We start from the raw sequence: 21,082 nt of genomic DNA, 5'->3' as shown, positions 1-21,082 counted from the left end.
GCCTTCTGGAACAATGGGCTGGATTTTGTTCTCACCCAGGAGTTGGCTTCCATGCCGGAGGGGGGTGAGGGTGCCTGAAGATGGCTCTGGACAAGGCCAACCATGGGCCACGACACTGGGAGGGCCCAGCCCGATCCACCCAGTGGCGGCGAGACCCCATTGTGGCCCTGTATCGCTGGGTGGCAGGACCACAATTTAAATATTCAAATGAATAAAATTACATAGACTTACCCGGAATCATGAGGGCCCACCATGATCTTCAGCGTGGCAGCCGGCACTCCCACATCTTCAGATCCCCGTCCGGGGAAACGCGTCACCACACTGGTGGGGAGGGGGGAGGAGGTAAATTGGTTAGTGTGGGGCTGTTGGGGGGGCGTGTGTTGGGAGTGGGGTCAAATATACATAATGGATGTAGGGAATGGTGGGAAGGGTTGAACCTTAAACTTTGTGCAGTTTGCAGGGGAAAGGTGAGATGTCAAAGGTAAGTGTTTTGGAGAGGAAGGGCAAATAGTTATTGCAATTGTTATGAGGGGGGTGGGAAAGGGGCATTATAAATTTATTTATATAATTTTGGGGGGTGGATCTTTAAAAATTTAAATTGGGCGGCAGGGCTGGCTGCCCTTTAAAAATTGCGCCAGTGCCTGCGCACAGGCAGCCGATGCCATTGCCAGGGTCTGACAGCCCACCCTGTCCATGTGATTGGATGTGGGGGGGGTGGGGGAAGGTGGTGTGGGGGGGCCACTATTTAAATGAGTCGCCATCCTTGAGATTGTGGCGGCTAGTTCGCTGCTAAGGTCCGGGGCGGGCTCTTAAAATCTAGCCCAATATGTCTTGAACCACCAAGACAACTGACCACCTTAGATTTAGGAATGAGCCTGAATTACTCAACAATCTGACAGTGAGAGAACACCTCGCTGATAGTTACCATAATATGATAGAATTCAATAGGTTTCTAAAGGAGAAGAGTGAGTCACAAACCAAGGTTTTAAATTTAAGGAAGGCACACTTTGGAGGGATGAGGCTGGATTTGACCACCAGTGATTTCCTCACACAGACACTTCCCCAGACCTCTTTTTATTTTAAAATATTTGGCTGGCAACTGCAGACATGGCAAGTTCTATTACTCCAATAAAAGGAGGAAAATTAGAACTTGGGGACATAAATGGAACTATTTAAAAGTAAGCAGATAAATAGATAGTGTGAAGGAGTGAATGAGTGTTTGGAACAATCTGCTGGGTAGAGAAACACTGGATCCATTCAAAGTTCAATTGTGTGCTGTGTTGGGAGAGTTAGGGACTTGTGTTTCAACAGAATAGATAGCCTTCTGTTCCGATGTTTCTTTCCTTATCTTCCGATAGCTAAGGAGTCATCATATGTTCTTTCCAAGAACAAAGGGATGGTAAGTGCCCTTGAGAAGAGAGAACACCATTTCTTAGGAATAACTTGTTCTCAATGGCACTCCAGAAAACTACTATGGAAGTTAAATACAGAGAAAACAAACCAAGAAAAAGCATTTGAAAAAATTTGAGACCATTGTGTTTCTTTATAATTTATTTTAGCAGTAGGCATTGGTGTTGAGTTGGCTTGGCAAGTCTCCATGTCCTTGGTTCAGTTGAGAAGCTTTGCAAAAGGGTTAAACCTAAGACTTTTTTTTTATTTATTCATGTAGGCATCGCTGTCAAAGCCAGCATTTATTGCCCATCCTGAATTGCCCTTGAGAAGGTGGTGGTCATAAGATTGTAAGAAATTAGAGCAGGGTAGGCCATTTGGACCCTCAAGCCTCCTTTGCCATTCAGTAAGATCATGACTGATCTGATTGTGGCCTCAACTCCACTTTCCTGCCCAGTCCCCAAAACCCTTCACTCCCTTGTAGATCAAAAGTCTGTCTAACTCAGCCTTGAATATATTCAATGACCCAACCTCCACTGTCCTCTGTGGAAGAGAATTCCAAAGATTAATGACCCATGGAGAGAAGAAATTCCTCCTCATCTCTGTCTTAATTGGGAGACCCCTTATTTTCAAACTGTGCCCCCTAGTTCTAGATTCCCCCACGAGGGGAAACATCATCTCAGCATCTACCCTGTCAAGCCCCCTGAGAATCTTCCATGTTTCAATAAGATCTCTTATCATTGAACTGCCTTCTTGAATTGTTGCAGTCCATGAGGTGTAGGTACATACACAGTGCTGGTAAGGAGAGAGTTCCAGGATTTTGACCCAGCATCAGTGAACGAACAAGAATATATTTGCAAGTCAGAATGGTGAATGAACTAGAGGGAAACTTGCAGATGGCATGTGCCTTTTTAAAAATTCTTTCATGGGATGTGAGCATTGATGGCTAGGCCAGCATTTATTGCCCATCCCTAATTGCCCTTGAGAAGGTGGTGGTGAGCTGCCTTCTTGAACTGCTGCAGTCCATCTGGTGTAGGTACAGCAACACTGCTGCTAGGAAGAGAATTCCAGGATTTTGACCCACCAACAGTGAAGGAGCGGCGATATAGTTTCAAGTCAGGATGGTGTGTGACTTGAAGGGGAGCTTGCATGTGGTGGTGTTCCCACACATCTGCTGCCCTTGTTCTTCTAGGTGGTAGAGGTTACGGGTTTGGAAGCTGCTGTTGAAGGAGGCTTGGAGAATTGCTGCAGTGCATCTTGTAGATGGTACACACTGCTGCCACTGTGCGTCGGTGGTGGAGGGAGTGAATGTTTGTGTATGGGGTGACAATCAAGCGGGCTGCTTTGTCCTGGATGCTGTTGAGCTTCTTGAGTGTTGTTGAAGCTGCTCTCATCCAAGCAAGTGGAGAGTATTCCATCGCACTCCTAACTTGTGCCTTGTAGATGGTGGACAGGCACTGGGGAGACAGGAGGTGAGTTACACACCATAGAAGTCCCAGACTCTGACTTGCTCTTGTAGACACGGTAATTATGTGGCTTGTTCAGTTAAGTTTCTGGTCAATGCTAACCCCCAGGATGTTGATGGTGGGGGATTCAGCAATTGGAATGCTGTTAAATGTCAAGGGGAAATTCTCTCTTGTTGGAGATGGTCATTGCCTGGCACTTGTGAGGTGCGAATGTGACTTGCCACTTATCAGCCCAATCCTTAATGTTGTCCAGGTCTTGCTACATGTGGGCAAGGATTGCTTCAGTCTCTGAGGAGTTGCAAATGGTGCTGAACAATCATTAGCGAACATCCCCACTTCTGATCTTATGATTGAAGGAAGGTCATTTGAAGATGGTTGGGCCTAGGACACTACTCTGAAGAACTCCTGCAGTGATGTCCTGGAGCTGAGATATTTGACGTCCAACAACCACAACCATCTTCCTTTGCGCTAGGTACGACCCCAACCAGCGGAGAGTTTTTCCCTGATTCCCATTGACTTCAGTTTTGCGAGGGCTCCTTGATGCCATACTTGGTCAAATGCTGCCTTGATGTCAAGGGCAGTCACTCTCACTTCACCTCTGGCATCCAGCTCTTTTGTCCATGTTTGGACCAAGGTTGTAATGAGGTCTGGAGCTGAGTAGCCCTGGCAGAACCCAAACAACGTCAATGAGCAGGTTATTGCTGAACAAGTGCTGCTTGAAGCACTGTCGATGACACCTTCAATTGCCTTGCTGATGACCGAGAGTGGACTGTTGGGGTGATAATTGGCACATTGGATTTGTCCTGCTTTTAATGGACAGGACATAAGTGGGCAATTTTCCATGTTGTTGTATAGATGCCAGTGGCATATTGGTAGTATCACTGAGCGAGTAATCTCGAAGCCTGGGTTGATGTTCTTGCTATTGGAGTTCAAATCCCACCATAGCAGCTGATGAAATTTAAATTCAATTAACAAATAAACATCTGGAATTGCAAGCTAGTTTCAGTAATGGTGCCATGAAACTCTCATTGATTGTTGTGAAAATCTATGTGGTTTGCTCTTGCTGTGTTTACCTGGTGCGAATTCAGACCCACAGCAAAGTGATTGACTTTTAACTTCCCTCTGAACTAGTCCAGCAGGCCACTCAGTTTTCAGGGGCAATTAGGGATGGGCAACAAATGCTGGTCGAGCCAGCGATGCCCACATCCCACGAAAGAATGTAATAAAAAGCTGTACTGGAACAGTTTGGTGAAGGGTGCAGCTTGTTCTGGAACACAAGTCTTCAGTACCACAGCTGGGATGTTATCAAGGCCTGCATGCCTTGGCAGTATCCAGCGCCTTCAGCTGTTTCTTGATATCATGTGGAATGACTCGAATTGGCTGAAAATTGGCATCTGTGATGCTGGGGACCCTAGGTGGAGGCCAAGATGGATCATGCACTTGGCACTTCTGGCTGAAGATGGTTGCAAATGTTTCAACCTTGTCTTTTGTACTGATGTGCTGGGCACCCCCATCATTGAGGATAGGGATTTTTGTGGAGCCTCCTCCTCTGGTTAGTTGTTCAATTGTCCACCACTGCTCATTACTGGATGTGGCAGGACTGCAGAGTTTAGATCTGCTCTGTTGGTTGTGGGATCACTTAGCTCTGCCTATCATATGTTGCTTCTGCTGTTTTGCACGCATGTTGTCCTGTGTTATGGCTTCATCAGGTTGATACCTCATTTTTAGATATGTCTGGTGCTGCTCCTGGCATGCTCTCTTGCTCCCCTCATTGAACCAAGGTTGATCCCCCAGCTTGATGGTAATGGTAGAGTGGAGGATATGCCGGATCATGACGTTACAGATTGTGGTTGGATACAGTTCTGCTGCTGCTGATGGTCCACAGAGCCTCATGGATGCCTATTTTTGAGCTGCTAGATCTGTTCTGAATCTATCCCATTTAGCATAGTGGCAGTGCCACACAACACGTTGGACAGTAGGCTCAGTGTGAAGACAGAACTTTATCTCCACAAGGACAATGCGATGGTCACTCCTACCAATACTGTCATAGACAGATGCATCTGTAAAAGGTAAATTGGTGACAGTGAGGTCAAGTAGGTTTTTCCCTCTTGTTTGTTCCCTCACCACCTGCTGTCCATGTTCTTCTAAGTGGTAGAGGTCGAATCCTTATCTCTTTTAGTTTCACCCCTTCCTTATCACTGTAACCTCCTCCAGCCCTACGTCCTGCCAAGAACTCCAGTTCCTCTAATTCTGGCCTTTTGTGCATCTTCCACTTGACTCAGTACACCATTAGTGTCTATGCCTTCAGCTGCCTAGGCCCTAAACCTCTCTGCCTCTCTCTTTCTCCCTTCCTTTAAAATGCTTCTTAAACACCTACCTCTATGACCAAGCTTTTGGTCACCTGTCCTAATGTGTCCTGCTTTGGCTCAGTGTCAATTATTGTTAAAGGCCTGAGGAAGGGCGCAGTGGTTAGCACCGCAGCCTCACAGCTCCAGGGACCCGGGTTCAATTCTGGGTACTGCCTGTGCGGAGTTTGCAAGTTCTCCCTGTGACCGCGTGGGTTTTCGCCGGGTGCTCCGGTTTCCTCCCACAGCCAAAGACTTGCAGGTGATAGGTAAATTGGCTGTTGTAAATTGCCCCTAGTGTAGGTAGGTGGTAGGGAATATGGGATTACTGTAGGGTTAGTATAAATGGGTGGTTGCTGGTCGGCACAGACTCGGTGGGCTGAAGGGCCTGTTTCAGTGCTGTATCTCTAAATAAAATAAAATAAAATAAAATGTTATACCAGGTGAAAGGAGTTAAATAATTGTAAGTTGTTTCTGTTGTCAATTTGCCTAGAAGAGAAACACTGGACTTGCTCCCAGCTCAGTTGGATGTAATCTAAAGAAATACATTTGGAATAAGTCTAATGGTGACCATGAAACCATTGTCGATCATTGTAAAAACCCATCTGGTTCACTCATGTCCTTTAGGGAAGGAAATCTGCCGTCCTTACCTGGTCTGGCCTACATGTGACTCCAGCAATGTAGTTGACTCTTAACTGTCCTCTGAAATGGCCTAGCAAGTCACTCGGTTTAAGGGCAATTAGGGATGACAATAAATGCTGGCCTAGCTAGCGACGCCCACATCCCATGAAAGAATTTTAAAAAGTATAAGGGGAATTAGAGTTTTGAATTTCCATGGACCAATAACCTTTGCTATCTTCTGATAACTAAACAGTCATTTTCAGAGAAAGGAAGATGGTAGATCTCCCTGGCAGGACAGGGAGAGAAAAAAAAGAAATGTTCCTGGAAATCTCAATCTCTTGACAAATTGGAGCCAAATGCAGATTGGTATGTGTTTTTATACGGTTTTTTGATGTGTGAGATAATTTGGGGGGGTGGGGCCCAGACTCCTGACCCAATGGCAAAAGGGATAAACCCAAAACCTATTTCCAGTTTAAAGACTGCATCTCATACAGTGACCAGGAAGATGAAGCCCTTCTTCATTCTCAGTGCCCTGCTCACAGTCACGAGTCCTTACGTCTATCAGAAATGCGAGCTTGCCCGTCTTTTACGCGAGAATGGATTGAACGGGTATCGTGGATACAGTCTGGCAAACTGTGAGTTTCACGTTCTCTACACAATAGATTGTAGCTGAAGATTCTTGCCTCTAACCATGTTTTCATTTTGTACTGATTTCTTTATGTCTTATTCAGTCTAAAATGCAGTTTGTAGTTTTTATTGATGGTTTTAGTTGTTAAACTCACTTATTGGTATACAGTTGAGGCACTAGTCTCAGCACAGGGCAGTGCCGAACTAGTCTCAGCTGATGGTGCACCATAATTAGCCTCAGCACCCCTGGGGGAGAGAGGGAGGAATGGAGTAAGCAGATGTGATGGCTACCAGTGACCTCATAGAAACATAGAATCATAGAAAATAGGAGCAGGAGTAGGCCACTCGGCCCTTCGAGCCTGCTCCGCCATTCATTATGATCATGGCTGATCATCCAACTCAGTATCCTGTTTCTGCTTTTGCCCCATACCCTTGTATCCCTTTAGACCCAAGAGCTATATCTAACTCCTTCTTGAAAACATAGTGTTTTGGCCTCAACTGCTTTCTGTGGTGTCGAATTCCACAGGCTCACCACTCTCTGGGCGAAGAAATCTCTCCTCATCTCAGTCCTGAAAGGTTTACGCCGTATCCTTAGACTATGACCCCTGGTTTGGGACTCCCCCACCATCGGGAACATCCTTCCTGCATCTACCCTGTCAAGTCCTGTTAGAATTTTATAGGTTTCTATGAGATCCCCCCTCACTCTTCTGAACTTCAGAGAATATAATCCTAACTGACTCAATCTCTCCTCATACATCAGTCCTGCCATCCCAGGAATCAGTCTGGTAAACCTTCGCTGCACTCCCTCTATAGCAAGAACATCGTTCCTCAGATAAGGAGACCAAAACTGCACACAATATTCCAGGTGTGGCCTCACCAAGGCCCTGTATAATTGCAGCAAGACATCCCTGCTGCTGTACTCGAATCCTCTTGCTATGAAGGCCAACATACCATTTGCCTTTTTTACCGCCTGTTGCACCTGCATGCTTACCTTCAGTGACTGGTGTACGAGAACACCCAGGTCTCGCTGCATATTCCCCTCTCTCAGTTTACAGCGATGCATTTGCCCACTCATTCAACTTGTCCAAATCACCCTGAAGCCTCTCTGCATCCTCCTCACAACTCACCCTCCCACCAAGTTTTGTGTCATCTGCAAATTTGGAGATATTACATTTAGTTCCCTCATCTAAATCATTAATATATATTGTGAATAGCTGGGGTCCTAGCACCGATCCCTGCGGTACCCCACTAGTCACTGCCTGCCATTCGGAAAAAGACCCATTTATCCCTACTCTTTGTTTCCTGTCTACCAATCAATTTTCTATCCATCGCAATACACTACCCCCAATCCCATGCGCTTTAATTTTATATGCTAATCTCTTATATGGGACTTTGTCGAAAGCCTTCTGAAAGTTCAAATAAACCACATCCACTGGCTCCCCTTCATCAACTCTACTAGTTACATCCTCGAAGAATTCTAGTAGATTTGTCAAGCATGATTTCCCTTTTGTAAGTCCATGCTGACTCTGCCCGATTCTACCACTGTTCTCTCAGTGCTCTGCTATAAAATCTTTGATAATGGACTCTAGAATTTTCCCCACTACCGACGTCAGGCTGACTGGTCTATAATTCCCTGCTTTCTCTTTACCTCCCTTTTTAAATAGTGGGATTACATTAGCTACCCTCCAATCTGTAGGAACTGTTCCAGAGTCTATAGAATCTTGAAAGATGACCACCAATGCATCCACCATTTCTTGGCCACTTCCTTAAGTACTCTGGGATGCATACCGTCAGGCCCTGGGGATTTATCGGCCTTCAATCCCATCAACTTCCCCAACACCATTTCTCTACTTATACTGATTTCTTTCAGTTCCTTTCTCCCACTAAACCCTGTGTTCCCCAACATTTCTGGTATGATATTTGTGTCCTCCTTTGTGAAGACAGAACCAAAGTATGCATTTAGTTGGTCAGCCATTTCTTTATTCCCCATAATAAATTCCCCTGTTTCTGACTGTTTCTGACAGAGGTGCTTGCATTCAGAGATTCTGAGGGAAAGGCTTTGGTCTGAAAGGACAAATACCTCTGTCGGGCCATCGAACATGGCTCTGTAAGGCAACCCTTATCTCCAACTGTTTCCCAAGCTTGGAACTGGAAGCTGGACATCTGGAATTCTGGATGTGAGGTATGGTTTGTTGGAGATCCAAGAGCCTGCAAATCCCACACAGTTTTTGGTTTCCATTGCTGTGGAATGGATTATTTCCAATCCAGCCCTGCCCCTTCATCAAAATTTCTCAGGTTTAAAAGAAGACTGATTGTAATTGTAAATGGAGCTGACCAAGACTGAATGGAGCCTCATCACAGGGTTGTAAGTGAGGCAGGGTGGTGAGGTTTGAGAAGTGGGGGAGAGGGGACGTCAGAGGAAATCTGTAACACAAGGGCACAATTTTGCCTTCATTTTAGGGTTGTGTTTGGTTCAATATGAAAGCAACTATAACACAGGAGTAGTTGGACGCAACAGGAGAGGTGGAAGGACTATGTCATCAGACTACGGGATCTTTCAGATCAACAGCATCATGTGGTGTGATGATGGTCGGACTCAGAACACAAAGAAGTTAAAGAATGGATGTGGGAAGAGCTGTACTGGTAAGAAATTCAACACATCATTAAAACTCTCCACATGATCTCCAGGGCCAGTTCTGATCTCCTGAGTGGGGTGGGGTCAGATATGAATTTTCCCAGTGTTTTCTTTTCCTTATTTAATCCTGCAGTTTTGTCTCTCCAAGGAAATAACACAGAAAGGGGGGCAAGGGAAGGGGTAAGGAGGAAGCAAGTGTTTAATCATGTCACTCAGGCCATCTTGAGTGTTGGGCAGGCTTAATGGCCCAGCTGCTCTTTGCCAGTCAATTTTGTAACCCTGGGTTAGTTTCCAATCTTTCCAAGGATCGCTTATATTAGCTGTTCTCAGGCCGTATTTATTCACATCCTTACTTGCCTGGGGGAGGAGGTGAGGGACTCTCGCCTTAAACTGTTACATACTTGTGTTCCTAAGATGGGGTTAGAACATAAGAACCTAAGAAATAGGAGCAGGAGTAGGCCATTTGGCCCCTCATGTCTGTTCCACCTTTCAATATGGCAGATCTGATCATGGCCTCAACTCCACTGCCATACCTGTTCCCTATAACTTTTGACTCTAGTGTAAGTCAAAAATCTGTCCAACTCAGCCTTGAATATATTCAATGACCCAGCCTCTGTTGCTCTCTAGGGTAAAGAATTCCAAAGATTAACAACCCTCTGAGTGAAGAAATTCCTCCCTATCTCCGTTTTAAATGGGAGATCCCTCATTTTCAAACTATGCCCCCTAGTTCTAGATTCCCTCATGAGGGGAAACATCCTCTCAGCATCTACCCTGTCAAACCCTCTCAGAATCTTATATGTTTCCATAAGATCACCTCGCATTCTTCTAAACTCCAATGAGTATAGGCCCAGCTTGCTCAACGTTTCCTCATAAGGCAACACCTTCCACCCAGGAATCAATCTAGTGCACCTTCTCTGAACTGCCTCCAATGCAAATATGTCCCTACTTAAATAAGGAGACCAAAAACTGTACACAGTACTCTCGGTGTGGTCTCACCAATGCCCTGTACAGTTGTAGCAAGACCTCCCTACTTTTATACTCTATCCACCTTGCAATAAAATCTGCCTTCCTAATTACCTGCTGTATGTATTGCCAGGCAAGCCCCTACCTGCCAAGAATGAGGAAAATTAATTTTGCCACATGAGCATTGATTTTGGACTGTTGTTGGTGATGAAAGAACTTGCTTTAAAAAACAATTGGAGACTTTGGCTGGAGAGAGACATTAGCATATCAACAGACAATACTTCAAAGGACAATGGGGCTATTCCCTTCTCCAATTTAATCCACAATGGACTTTTGATTACCAGATATTGAAGCATTCCAGGTTAGCTACTAAGATGGCCGAATACACAAACAGACATGGTCAGACCAGTTTAGTCACATGACTGACTGGCTGCTGGTGTTTTTTGAATTTGAAAGGGTCACAGGATTAAAAATGAGAAGGCTGTTAGCTCCTGGACTGAAAAGACCTCTCTCCTGTCTGCTCTCATCTCACTCTCACCAGCTTCAGAAACCATTGAAGACATGTGAACCACAAGAGAGAAAAGTCTCCTACAGTGAACAAGGTTTAAGAAAAATACTGGACCCCAAAGAAAATAAATTCTACTTATAAAAGGACTACAGTGAGCTTGAAGCACAGTAAACAACACTGTTCTGATATTGCCTCAGACCTCTCCATTTTATTTTCTTCTGCTCTTTTCTGTCCCTATTTGCATGTGCATTTAGCGTATGCATGCTAGCATGGGGTGTAGCGTGTATCCGTGGGCGTTAACTGAATTAGAGTTTAAGTTTAAGTTTTAATAAAGTTCACTTTTCTTTTTTAAACCTAAGAAAGCCTATTTATGCTAATTTATTTGCCTTATAATTGGAAAGTGGTGAACCAGGATTCACCAAGGCAGAGCTCAAAACACAGTGTGTTTAAAATTAAACCCTGTTATAATAAGACCAGGTGAAGACAGTAAAAGACCCCTAGACATCTTTCTCACCTGGTTGTAACAGTGTACTAACTTTTTGTGATTCATGTACGAGGACACCCAGTTGCCTCTGTAATGCAGCATTCTGTAGTCTCTATGTAAATAATATTCTGATTTTCTAGTCTTCCCACCAAAGTGAAAGCATCATATTTTCCCACATTACGCTCTATCTGCCAAATTTTTGCCCACTCGCTTAAACTATCTATTATCCCTCTGCAGACAGTTTGTTTCCTCCTCACAACTGGCTTTCCCACTAATCTTTGTATTATCAGCAAATGTGGCAACAAAACACTCGACTCCTTCATCCAAGCCATTATTATGTCAATACATTAGTAAGGGAGGATCTCAGATCGGAAGAACAAAATGTGGAATGTGTTTGGGTGGAGCTAAGAAACAGCAAAGGGCAGCAAACATTGGTAGGAGTTGTTTATAGGCCACCAAACAGCAGTGGTAGTGTGGGGCATGGCATTAATCAGGTTATTAGAGAAGCATATAGCATGGGTAATACAGTAATCATGGGTGATTTCAATCTGCATATAGACTGGGTAAACCTAATGAGCACAAATGCTGTGGAGGACGAGGCTCTGGAATGTGTTAGGGATGGTTTTCTAGAGCAGTATGCTGAGGAACCGACTAGAGAACTGGCTATTTTAGATCTAATATTACGCAATGAGAAAGGGCTAATTAGTAATCTTGTTGTAAAAGAACCTTTAGGGATGAGTGACCAGAATATGATAGAATGTTACATTATGGTTGAAAGTGAGCTAGTTCAATCTGAAGCCAGAGTGTTAAATTCAAACAAATGAAATTATGAAGGTATGAGGGCCAAATTGGCTGAGGTGGATCGGGAAAATACATTAAAAAGTATGAAAGTACATAGGCAATGGATAGTCTTTAAAGAAATATTACATAGTTTACAGCAACTATACATTCCTTCAAGGCACAAAAACCCCAAAAGTAAAGGCAGTCAACAATGGATAACCTAGAAAGTTAAGGATAGTATAAGATTAAAAGAAAAGGCCCATCAAGTTGCCAGAAATAGTAGTAAACCTAAGGATTGGGAGGATTTTAGAATACAGCAAAGGAGGATGAAATATAAAAACAGACTGTAAAAGCTTCTATAGGTATGTAAAAAGGAAATGTTTGGCTAAGACAAGTGTTTGTCCATTACAGGCAGAGTCAGGAGAATTTATAATGGGAATAGAGAAATGACAGAGAAGCGAAATGATTACTTTGTGTCTGTCTTCACTGAGGAAGATACAAGAAATCTCCTAGAATTAGAGATCCAAAGAATTAGGGGGAATGAGGAATTGAAGGAAATTCGTATTAGTAAGAAGGTTTTTTTTTTTAGAGATACAGCACTGAAACAGGCCCTTCGGCCCACCGAGTCTGTGCCGACCATCAACCACCCATATTATACTAATCCTACACTAATCCCATATTCCTACCACATCCACACCTGTCGCTATATTTCCCTACCACCTACCTATACTAGGGGCAATTTATAATGGCCAATTTACCTATCAACCTGCAAGTCTTTTGGCATGTGGGAGGAAACCGGAGCACCCGGAGGAAACCCACGCAGACACAGGGAGAACTTGCAAACTCCACACAGGCAGTACCCAGAATTGAACCCGGGTCGCTGGAGCTGTGAGGCTGCGGTGCTAACCACTGCGCCACTGTGCCGCCCAGTTATATTGGAGACATTAATGGGGCTGAAGGATGATAAGTCCCCAGGACCTGATATTCTACATCCCAGAGTGTTGAAAGAGGTAACTATGGATATAGTGGATGCATTGGTGATCATCTTCCAAAATTCTATAGATTCTGGAGCGGTTCCTGCAGATTGGAAGGTTGCAAATGTTACCCCACTATTTAAAAAGGGAGGGAGAGAAAAACAGGGAATTACAGACCTGTTAGCCTTACATCAGTCGTTGGGAAAATGCTAGAATCTATTCTAAAGGATGAGATAAATGGATACTTGGATAATAATTATCTGATTGGGCATAGTCAACATGGATTTATGAATGGGAAATCATGTTTGATGAACTTCTTGAAGTTTTTTGAGGATGTTACTAACAGAATTGATAAAAGGGACATAATATACTTGGATTTTCTAAAGGATTTTGATAAGGTCCCCCACAGGAGGTTGGTTAGCAAAATTAAAGCACATGGTATATACAGGCATGGATTAAGGATTGGTTAACAAGCAGAAAACAGAGAGTCGGAATAAACAGGTCATTCACGCGTTGGCAGGTTGTGACTAGTGGGGCACCGCAAGGATCAGTACTTGGGCCCCAGCTGTTCATAATATATATCAATGAGTTCAACGCATAGATGGAGTGGCGCAGTGGTTAGCACCACAGCCTCACAGCTCCAGCGACCCAGGTTCGGTTCTGGGTACTGTCTGTGCGGAGTTTGCAAGTTCTCCCTGTGACCGTGTGGGTTTTTGCCAGGTGCTCTGGTTTCCTCCCACAACCAAAGACTTGCAGGTTGATTGATAAATTGGCCATTGTAAATTGCCCCTAGTGTAGGAGATTGGTGAGGATGTGGTAGGGAATATGGGATTGACGTAGGATTAGTATAAATGGGATTATTGGTCAGCACAGACTCAGTGGGCCAAAGGGCCTGTTTCAGTGCTGTATCACTCTATGACTCTATTCACAGATTTCTAAATACAAATAACATAAGGGGATATGAGGATAGCGTGGGAAAAAGGCTTTGAAGTGGATGATCAGCCATGATCGTATTGAATGGCAGAGCAGGCTCAATGGGCTGAATGTCCTGCTCCTATGTTCCTATTATTCTCGATTGTAAATAGCTGAGGTCCCAGCAGAGATCCCTATGGCACTCCACTAGTTACAGTTTGCCAACCTGTAAATGCCCCATTTATCCCAACTCTCCGTTTCCTGTTAGTTAGCCAATCCTCTATCCACGCTAATATATTACCCCAAAACCATGAGCTCTTATCTTGTGCAGTAATCTTTTATGTGGCACCTAACCAAATTTTTTTTTAAATTGTTTGTGGGATGTGGGCATCGCTGTTATTGCCATCCCTAATTGTCCTTGAACTGAATGGTTTGCTAGGCCATTTCAAAGTGTTAACCACGTTGCTGTAGGTTTGGAGTCACATGTAGGCCAGATCAGGTAAGGACGGCAGATTTCTTTCCCAAAAGAACATTAGTGAGCAGATAGGCTTTTACAACAATGGTTTCATGGTCACCAGTAGACTAGCTTTCTAATTCCAGATTTATTAATGAAATTGAAATTTCACCATCTGCCCTTGTAGGATTCAAACCCATGTCCTCAGAGCACTAGCCTGAGCCTCTGGATTACTAGCCCAGTGATATTAGCACTATGCCACCACCTCCCCAAAATGCCTTTTGGAAATCCAAACGCCCTGCATCTAACCGTTCCCCTTTATCCACACTGCTTGCTACATCCTCAAAGAACTCTAATGAATTTCGTCAACCATGATTTCCATTTCATTAAACCATGTTGACTCTGCTTAATTGTATTACAATTTTCTAGATGTCCTGTTACTACTTCCTTAATAATAGATTCCAGCATTTTCCCAATGACAATTGTTAGGCTAACTGGCCTATAGTTTCTTTATTTCTGTCTCCCTCATTTTTTGAATAGGGGCGTAATATTTGTGGTTTTTCAATCCGCTGGGACCTTTTCAGAACTAAGGAATTTTGGAAGATTACAAACAACGCATCCACTATCTCTGCAGCCACTTTTTAGACCCTAGGATGCAGGTCATCAGGCCCAGGGTAGGGAATCCTATGATTTTAACCCAACAATGACAAAGGGACAGCAAATTACACCCAAGTCAGAATGCTGCGTGACGTTGAAGGGAAACTGGAACTGATGGTGGTCGTATGTCATTGCTGTATCACTGGTAGTGCAATAGGTAGCACTGTTGCCTCTGTGTCAGAAGGTTCTATGTTCAAGTTTCCATCCAGAGATGCAAAAATCCAGTGCTGCGCTATCAGAGGTGTCATCTTTTGGATGAGAAGTTAAACTAAGGCCCTGTTTGTTTTCTTAGGTGGATGTAAAAGATCCCATGGTGCTATTTTTAAGAAGAGCAGGGGAGTTATCCCTCGTGTTTTGGGCCAATATTTATCCCTCAACCAACAACACAAAAACAGATTATCTGATCATGATTACATTACTGTTTGTGGGAGCTTGCTGTGCGCAAATTGACTGCTGCGTTTCTTACATTGCAACAGGGACTACACTTCAAAAAGTACTTCATTGGCTGTAAAGCGCTTTGGGATGTCTTGAAGTCATGAAAGTTGCTATATAAATGCAAGTTCTTTCTTTCCTTCTTTTCCTTAGTGGGCAGGCCACAGAGTCAAGGTGGTAACCTGTCTAGCCGTGTAAACGTTTCCTAACAATGAGCACAGTGAATAACCAGGATCTACTCTTCCGCTTTCAGTAAAGCATTAAGAGGGTCTCGAGGAAGGGGAGTCTTCCCTCCTCCTTCTTTGTGTGAAGGACCCTTACTTTTAGTGGGGAAACTCCGAGTAAGCTTGGTATAATCAACTATCTGTGTGAGAGGTGAAGGCTACCTTATGACCCATTGCAGTCAACTGATACCCACACCACTGAATCTCAGTCCATTGGAAGAAAAATCTTCCAATCATTGACCTGTCAAATCTTTCCAGAATGTTCTGTTTTTAGTCAGATTTCCCTGACATCTGCGGTATTTGTTTTACAGTGTAATTATAGTCTCCGTCTTTCCAAACTTGGAATGTGTCAATCGAGAGCATTTTAACTGGTATAATGCAAGGGTAAGTGCAAGACCATCATTGGTTCTTGTCAATAGGAGATTTTTGGTACCTTTTCCTGGGCTATTTTCCCCAGATACTTCAGATGCTAAAGAGTGGCCAAGATGGGGTCTTGAGCAATCCTAGTTTGGTGCACCTTTAGTGCAAAGCCCATCTGCTGGAGGAGGGAGGTATGAGGACAAGATGGGCTCCAAATTTGTGCTGACTTTCTGCATGTTGTACAATCCAGTGATCATGAGAGGCCAGAGATCCACCAGCAATTGTGCTAGAGGGTCAGACTTAATTATGAAGGTCAATGGCATGTTGGCCCTTGTTGCAAGGGGATTGGAGTACAAGAATAAGGAAATGCTACAATTGTATAGGGCTATGATGAGAGCTTTTGTGTGTAGTTTTTGTCTCCACATTTGAGGAAGGATATACTTGCCTTGGAGGCGGTACAAAGGAGAGTCACTGGATTGGTTCCTGGGATGAGGGGGTTGTCCTATGATGAGAGGCTGAGTCAAATGGGCTTTGCTCTCTGGAGTTCAGAAGAATGAGAGGTGATCTCATTGAAACATGCAAGATTCTGACGGGGCATGACAGGGTAGATACTGAGAGGTTATTTCCCCTGGCTGGGGAATCTAGAACATGGGGCACAGTCTCAGGATAAGAGGCCGATCATTTAGGACTGAGATGAGGAGAAATTTCTTCACTCAGAGGGTTGTGAATCCTTGGAATCCTGGAGGATTGTGAATACTCCATCATTGAGGATTTTCAATGTGGGGAGCAGGTAAGATGGTTGAAGTTGAACATTAGTCAAGATCATATTAAATGGTGGAGCAGGCTCGAGCGGCTGAATGCTCTACTCCTGCTCCTATTTCTGATGTTCTTATGTCCGAGGAGTCACCAGGGTAAGAAGAGGAGGATGATGGTGAGGGGGAGCAGGGGGAGCACCAGAAGGTTCCAAGTATATGGCCCACACCTGGGAGGGACGCTTGCTGCCATCTAATTGAAGAACACTTTTCAAACACATCCTTCACCATAAGATTTTGGAGCATTGTTGTCACATGCCTTACTTTTCAAGACTGAGGATCTATCAGGAAGTTTACGACCTGCACTTACTCCTTTCAGACCCTTTCCCGTGAAGACCAAATAAAGCAAAACACACAAATTTCACCACTGCCCAATTACCATAATTGCTATTTATCTGCAGCAAAAATAAACAATAAACACAATGCACAACCAACAGCACCTATATTTACCTGATGCTAACCTTTAATGGTTATTTATAAATGCTCTTCACTGTTCTAGTGTTTCTACGATAGGCTACACAAGTGACATCAGCAGGTTAGGTGGGTGGCTGCTTTAAAAACAAAATCCTGAAATGTGGGCATTGGTAGCATTTGTTGCCCATCCCAAATTGCCCTTGAACTGAATGGCTTGCTCGGCACTTCAGAGGGCAGTTAAGAGTTAACTACATTGCTGTGGGTCTGGAGTCACATGTAGGCCAGACCAAGCAAGGACGGCAGATTTCCTTCCCTCAAGTGAGTTAGTGAACCAGATGGATTTTCATGAAAATAAATGAAAGTTTTCATGGCACCATTGCTGAGACTAGCTTTTAATTCCAGATTTTAATTAATTAATTGAATTTAAATGCCACCAGCTGTCACAGTGGGATTTGAACCTGTGACCGCAGGACATTAGCCTGCCCCTCTATGTTACTAGTCCAGTGACATTGCCACTATGCCATCAATCTGAGAATCTGGAGGGTAGTTCCGATGTCCTCCTGGGATGCCCTCAAAAGGCTGTGGGCTGTGATGGTTTTGCCCAGGCTGCACCATCTCAGCATTGTCTTCAGCAGGTTAGGTCACCTGGCTGACAGGCAACTGCAAGGGCAATTGTGAAGTGGCAGGGGGAGGGACAACAATGCTGCCATTTGGAGAGAGGTCAGTACATTCCTGTTCATGATTCCCACGCCGCTGTTTCGGGGCGTCTGTCCAGCCAGCCCTGTGGTCTGCTGGGGGACATGGTCTTTGGGCATCGGAGACAGTCTGAAATCCCCTTCCAGCCTAGAGCCACCGTGGCAGCTGCCTGAGCCTCCATTGCAGCAGTTTGCCGTTCCATGGAAGTTGCATTGACTGCAGTGGAAGCTGAGCCCTCAGTCATCGGATGCTGCATGATATCAAGCTCTACAGGTTGCTGGATGGAATTGACCAGCCTCTCCATGCTGTAGAGGATGGGTTCCAGGCTCTGCACCCAGCCACAGGCCAAGCTGGAGAAGGAATCCTCCATGCCCAAACCATGATCTGGAAGCTTTCAGGCAGGCTGTCTATCACACTGAGTGTCAACCATCAACCTTCTTCTGAAGTTTAACCCTGCAAGGTTGCCAACCAACTCCTTGACTGCAGAACTAGTATGGAACCTTGCCCCCGGCTCGGGGAACCTGTGATGCCTCTTCTGCAAATTGTGGCTGTTGCCCACTGGAGTCCAGTGCACCCACTGTGATGATCACATTTCAAAGCTAGCCTTTAAGTTACACATTGTGCCAATCTCTGAGCTAGTGTCTGGAGCAGCGATAGCCACTGACATGTGTATTCTTCCTCAACCTCTTCCTCCTTCACCTCCTTTTCCTTCGGGAGTGAGGTGACTGCTACTCCTTTTCAACTTGCTCCACAGAGTGAAGTGGATCTTCTTCCTGAGAGCCTGCAATGGGTTTGGATGGTGAGGGATCAGGAATTGTTGTTCATCTGGCAAGGAAGCTGCAGTGGCCACATATCTCCAGGTGAGATTTCACCCTGCTTTGCCCCCAGCCTATGGGGTCTGCCACTCCCCTCCTGTTCACAGTCAGCACTGCCTTCTCAAGGGGAATACTCTCAAACTGTGCTTTCTCTTCCCCAGTCAGGTTCTGCTGCTGCCTGTTATGTGCTACCTTGGCCTGGAAGAGAACAAGTGGGGATTGTGAATGAGTGTTTTGGCAGGTGTGTTGTGTGTGTGCGATGCCCCACATGAGAAGAGGTACTAGATGGGGCATAAGTTCTACCTGAGAAGGATGCAATAGTGTATGAATATAGGTGCATAATTTGCTGATGGTGGATGAAGTGTGCTGAGGTTATTTAGTGGCGTGTTTGTGAGCGGGGATTTTATCTTGATCAGTCATGTCAAATCATTAAATTTCTGCAGCACTGGAGCTATGTCCTGGGGCAATGCTCCTGGCTGGGACCTCCTGGGCAGTCTCCTCCCACACCTGCTACATTAGTTGCCTCTGTGGCTCACTCTCACCTCTGAGTTAGAAAGGTTGTGGGTTCAAGTCCCACTCCAGAACTTGAATGCATAAATCAAGGCTGACACAGTACTGAGGGAGTGCTGCATTGTTGGAGGTGCCGTCTTTTGGGTGAGATGTTTAAACTGAGGCCCTATCTGCCCTGTCAGGTAGGGGTACAAAACCCCATCACACTATTTTGAAGAAAAGCAGGTGTGTTCTCTTGGTGTCCTTGCCAATACTTATCCCTCAATCAACATCACACAAAAATCAGATTATCTGGTCATTGTCAAATTACTGCGCTTGGGATCTTACTGTGTGAAATTAGCTGCCGTGTTTCCTACATTACAACAGTGACTACACTTCAAAAGTACTTGATTGGCTGTAAAGTGCTTTGTGTTGTTGTGAGGTCATTAAAGGCGCTATATAAATGCAAGTTTTTCTTTCTTTCCACCAGGACGTCCAGTGCCACATCCAAGAAACTGCACATGCTCACACTGCAGCCTCACAGCTCCAGCGACCCGGGTTCGGCTCTGGGTACTGCCTGTGTGGAGTTTGCAAGTTCTCCCTGTGACCGCGTGTGTTTCCTCCGGGTGCTCCGGTTTCCTCCCACATGCTAAAGACTTGCGGGTTGATAGGTAAATTGGCCATTGTAAATAAATTGCTCCTAGTGTAGATAGGTGGTAGGAGAATTGAGGGAAGGTGGGGATGTGAGAGGGGAAACATGGGATTAATGTAGGATTAGTGTAAATGGGTGGTTGATGGTCGGCGCGGACTCGGTGGGCCGAAGGGCCTGTTTTGGTGCTGTATCTCTCTATGACTCTATGAATTTCACTCTGTTGCTGAGCTACACTCCAGTGTGCTGCTGTGTGTGTCAGACAGCGCACTCTACACCTTCAGTGGCAGTGCGTGCACAGAGGCTACATGTACTGCTTCATGATTCTTCCTGATCAGCACCCGAGTGCTGACTGTCCATGTCACCAGTTTAGTACCCCCACCCCTGGGCATGTTTAAATCATGGTAATCAGTAATTAGCCCCAAAGTCGCCAGCTAAATCCAGGCTTTCAAAAAGGTGTGTCTTATTAGCACTGCACCCACTTAGCACCTGTTTTTACCCTTCCCTCAAAATAACTCCCCCCACACCACCCCCCCACTCCACCCCACATGCTATCCTCACAGAAAGGCCAACTTTCAAGCAAGAAGATAGGAAGAACTTAAACTTACCTGTATCTCTTCTTTCCAGTCTGAGTTGAGTACAGATGCACTTAAAGGCAATTGATAAACGCAAGAGGGAGAAAGGAATAGAGGGATATGCTAATCGGGTGAGCTGAAGTAAGGTGGGAGGAGGGTTGCATGAGCAGCACTGTTAGCCAGTTGGGCACAATAGTCTGTTTCTGTGTTCTACATCATAGATAAGTTATTTTAGGTGTCACATTCTTAGCATCCCAGAGTCTACAAATGTTCATATATCTGAGGTGAAATTCCATTCCGCTGTGCATGGCCTGCCATCTTGAAACCTATCTTGACAGCAGTCTGTAGCTATGCACAGTCAATGACTCTCTGATTCATCACAAATCACTCATCATAAAGATGGGCTATGTATCTGGGTTTCTTCAAAGGCCCATTCATGCAAAGCTCTCCTGGAAACTGAAGGGGACAGTCGATAATTAAACTCTGTCCCTTCCAAGAGATTAGCGTTGTGTACCAAGTGACTCACAACAGGGGCTGACTATGGTGCTTTCTATCTCGGTCACCATGCACTTCACAGATGAATTTTCTTTACTCCATTCCCTGCCTGGCAGTCAGCCAGATTGGGAGGAAGTAAAAGCAGGAAATGCTGGAAATACTCAGCTGGTCAGGCAGCATCTGTGGAGAGAGAAGCAGAGTTAATGTTTCAGGTCGATGACCTTACCACATGCAGCACTGGGAAGACAATATCTTGCTGGATCCAGCCAGTCTCTCCTCTTTCCAGCAGCCAGGATTCCCAAGTCC

The 21,082-nt window shown here is 44.9% G+C and overlaps 1 protein-coding gene across 1 annotated transcript in view; it reads left to right on the top strand.

Moving 5' to 3' along the window:
* The first annotated feature begins 6,326 nt into the window (after positions 1–6,326).
* The window catches only part of LOC137374273 (lysozyme C, milk isozyme-like), a 34,776-nt gene continuing 20,020 nt past the window's right edge, over positions 6,327–21,082 (top strand). The window contains exons 1-2 of the mRNA XM_068040069.1: positions 6,327–6,456; positions 8,909–9,091. Of these exons, the coding sequence (XP_067896170.1) occupies positions 6,327–6,456; positions 8,909–9,091 (313 nt within the window). The remainder of the gene's footprint in view (positions 6,457–8,908; positions 9,092–21,082) is intronic.

Source organism: Heterodontus francisci, chromosome 10, assembly GCF_036365525.1.
Source record: "Heterodontus francisci isolate sHetFra1 chromosome 10, sHetFra1.hap1, whole genome shotgun sequence".
Classification (NCBI taxonomy): domain Eukaryota; kingdom Metazoa; phylum Chordata; class Chondrichthyes; order Heterodontiformes; family Heterodontidae; genus Heterodontus; species Heterodontus francisci.
Note: the sequence above shows the minus strand (reverse complement) of the source record. Positions and strands in the feature narration are given on the sequence as shown.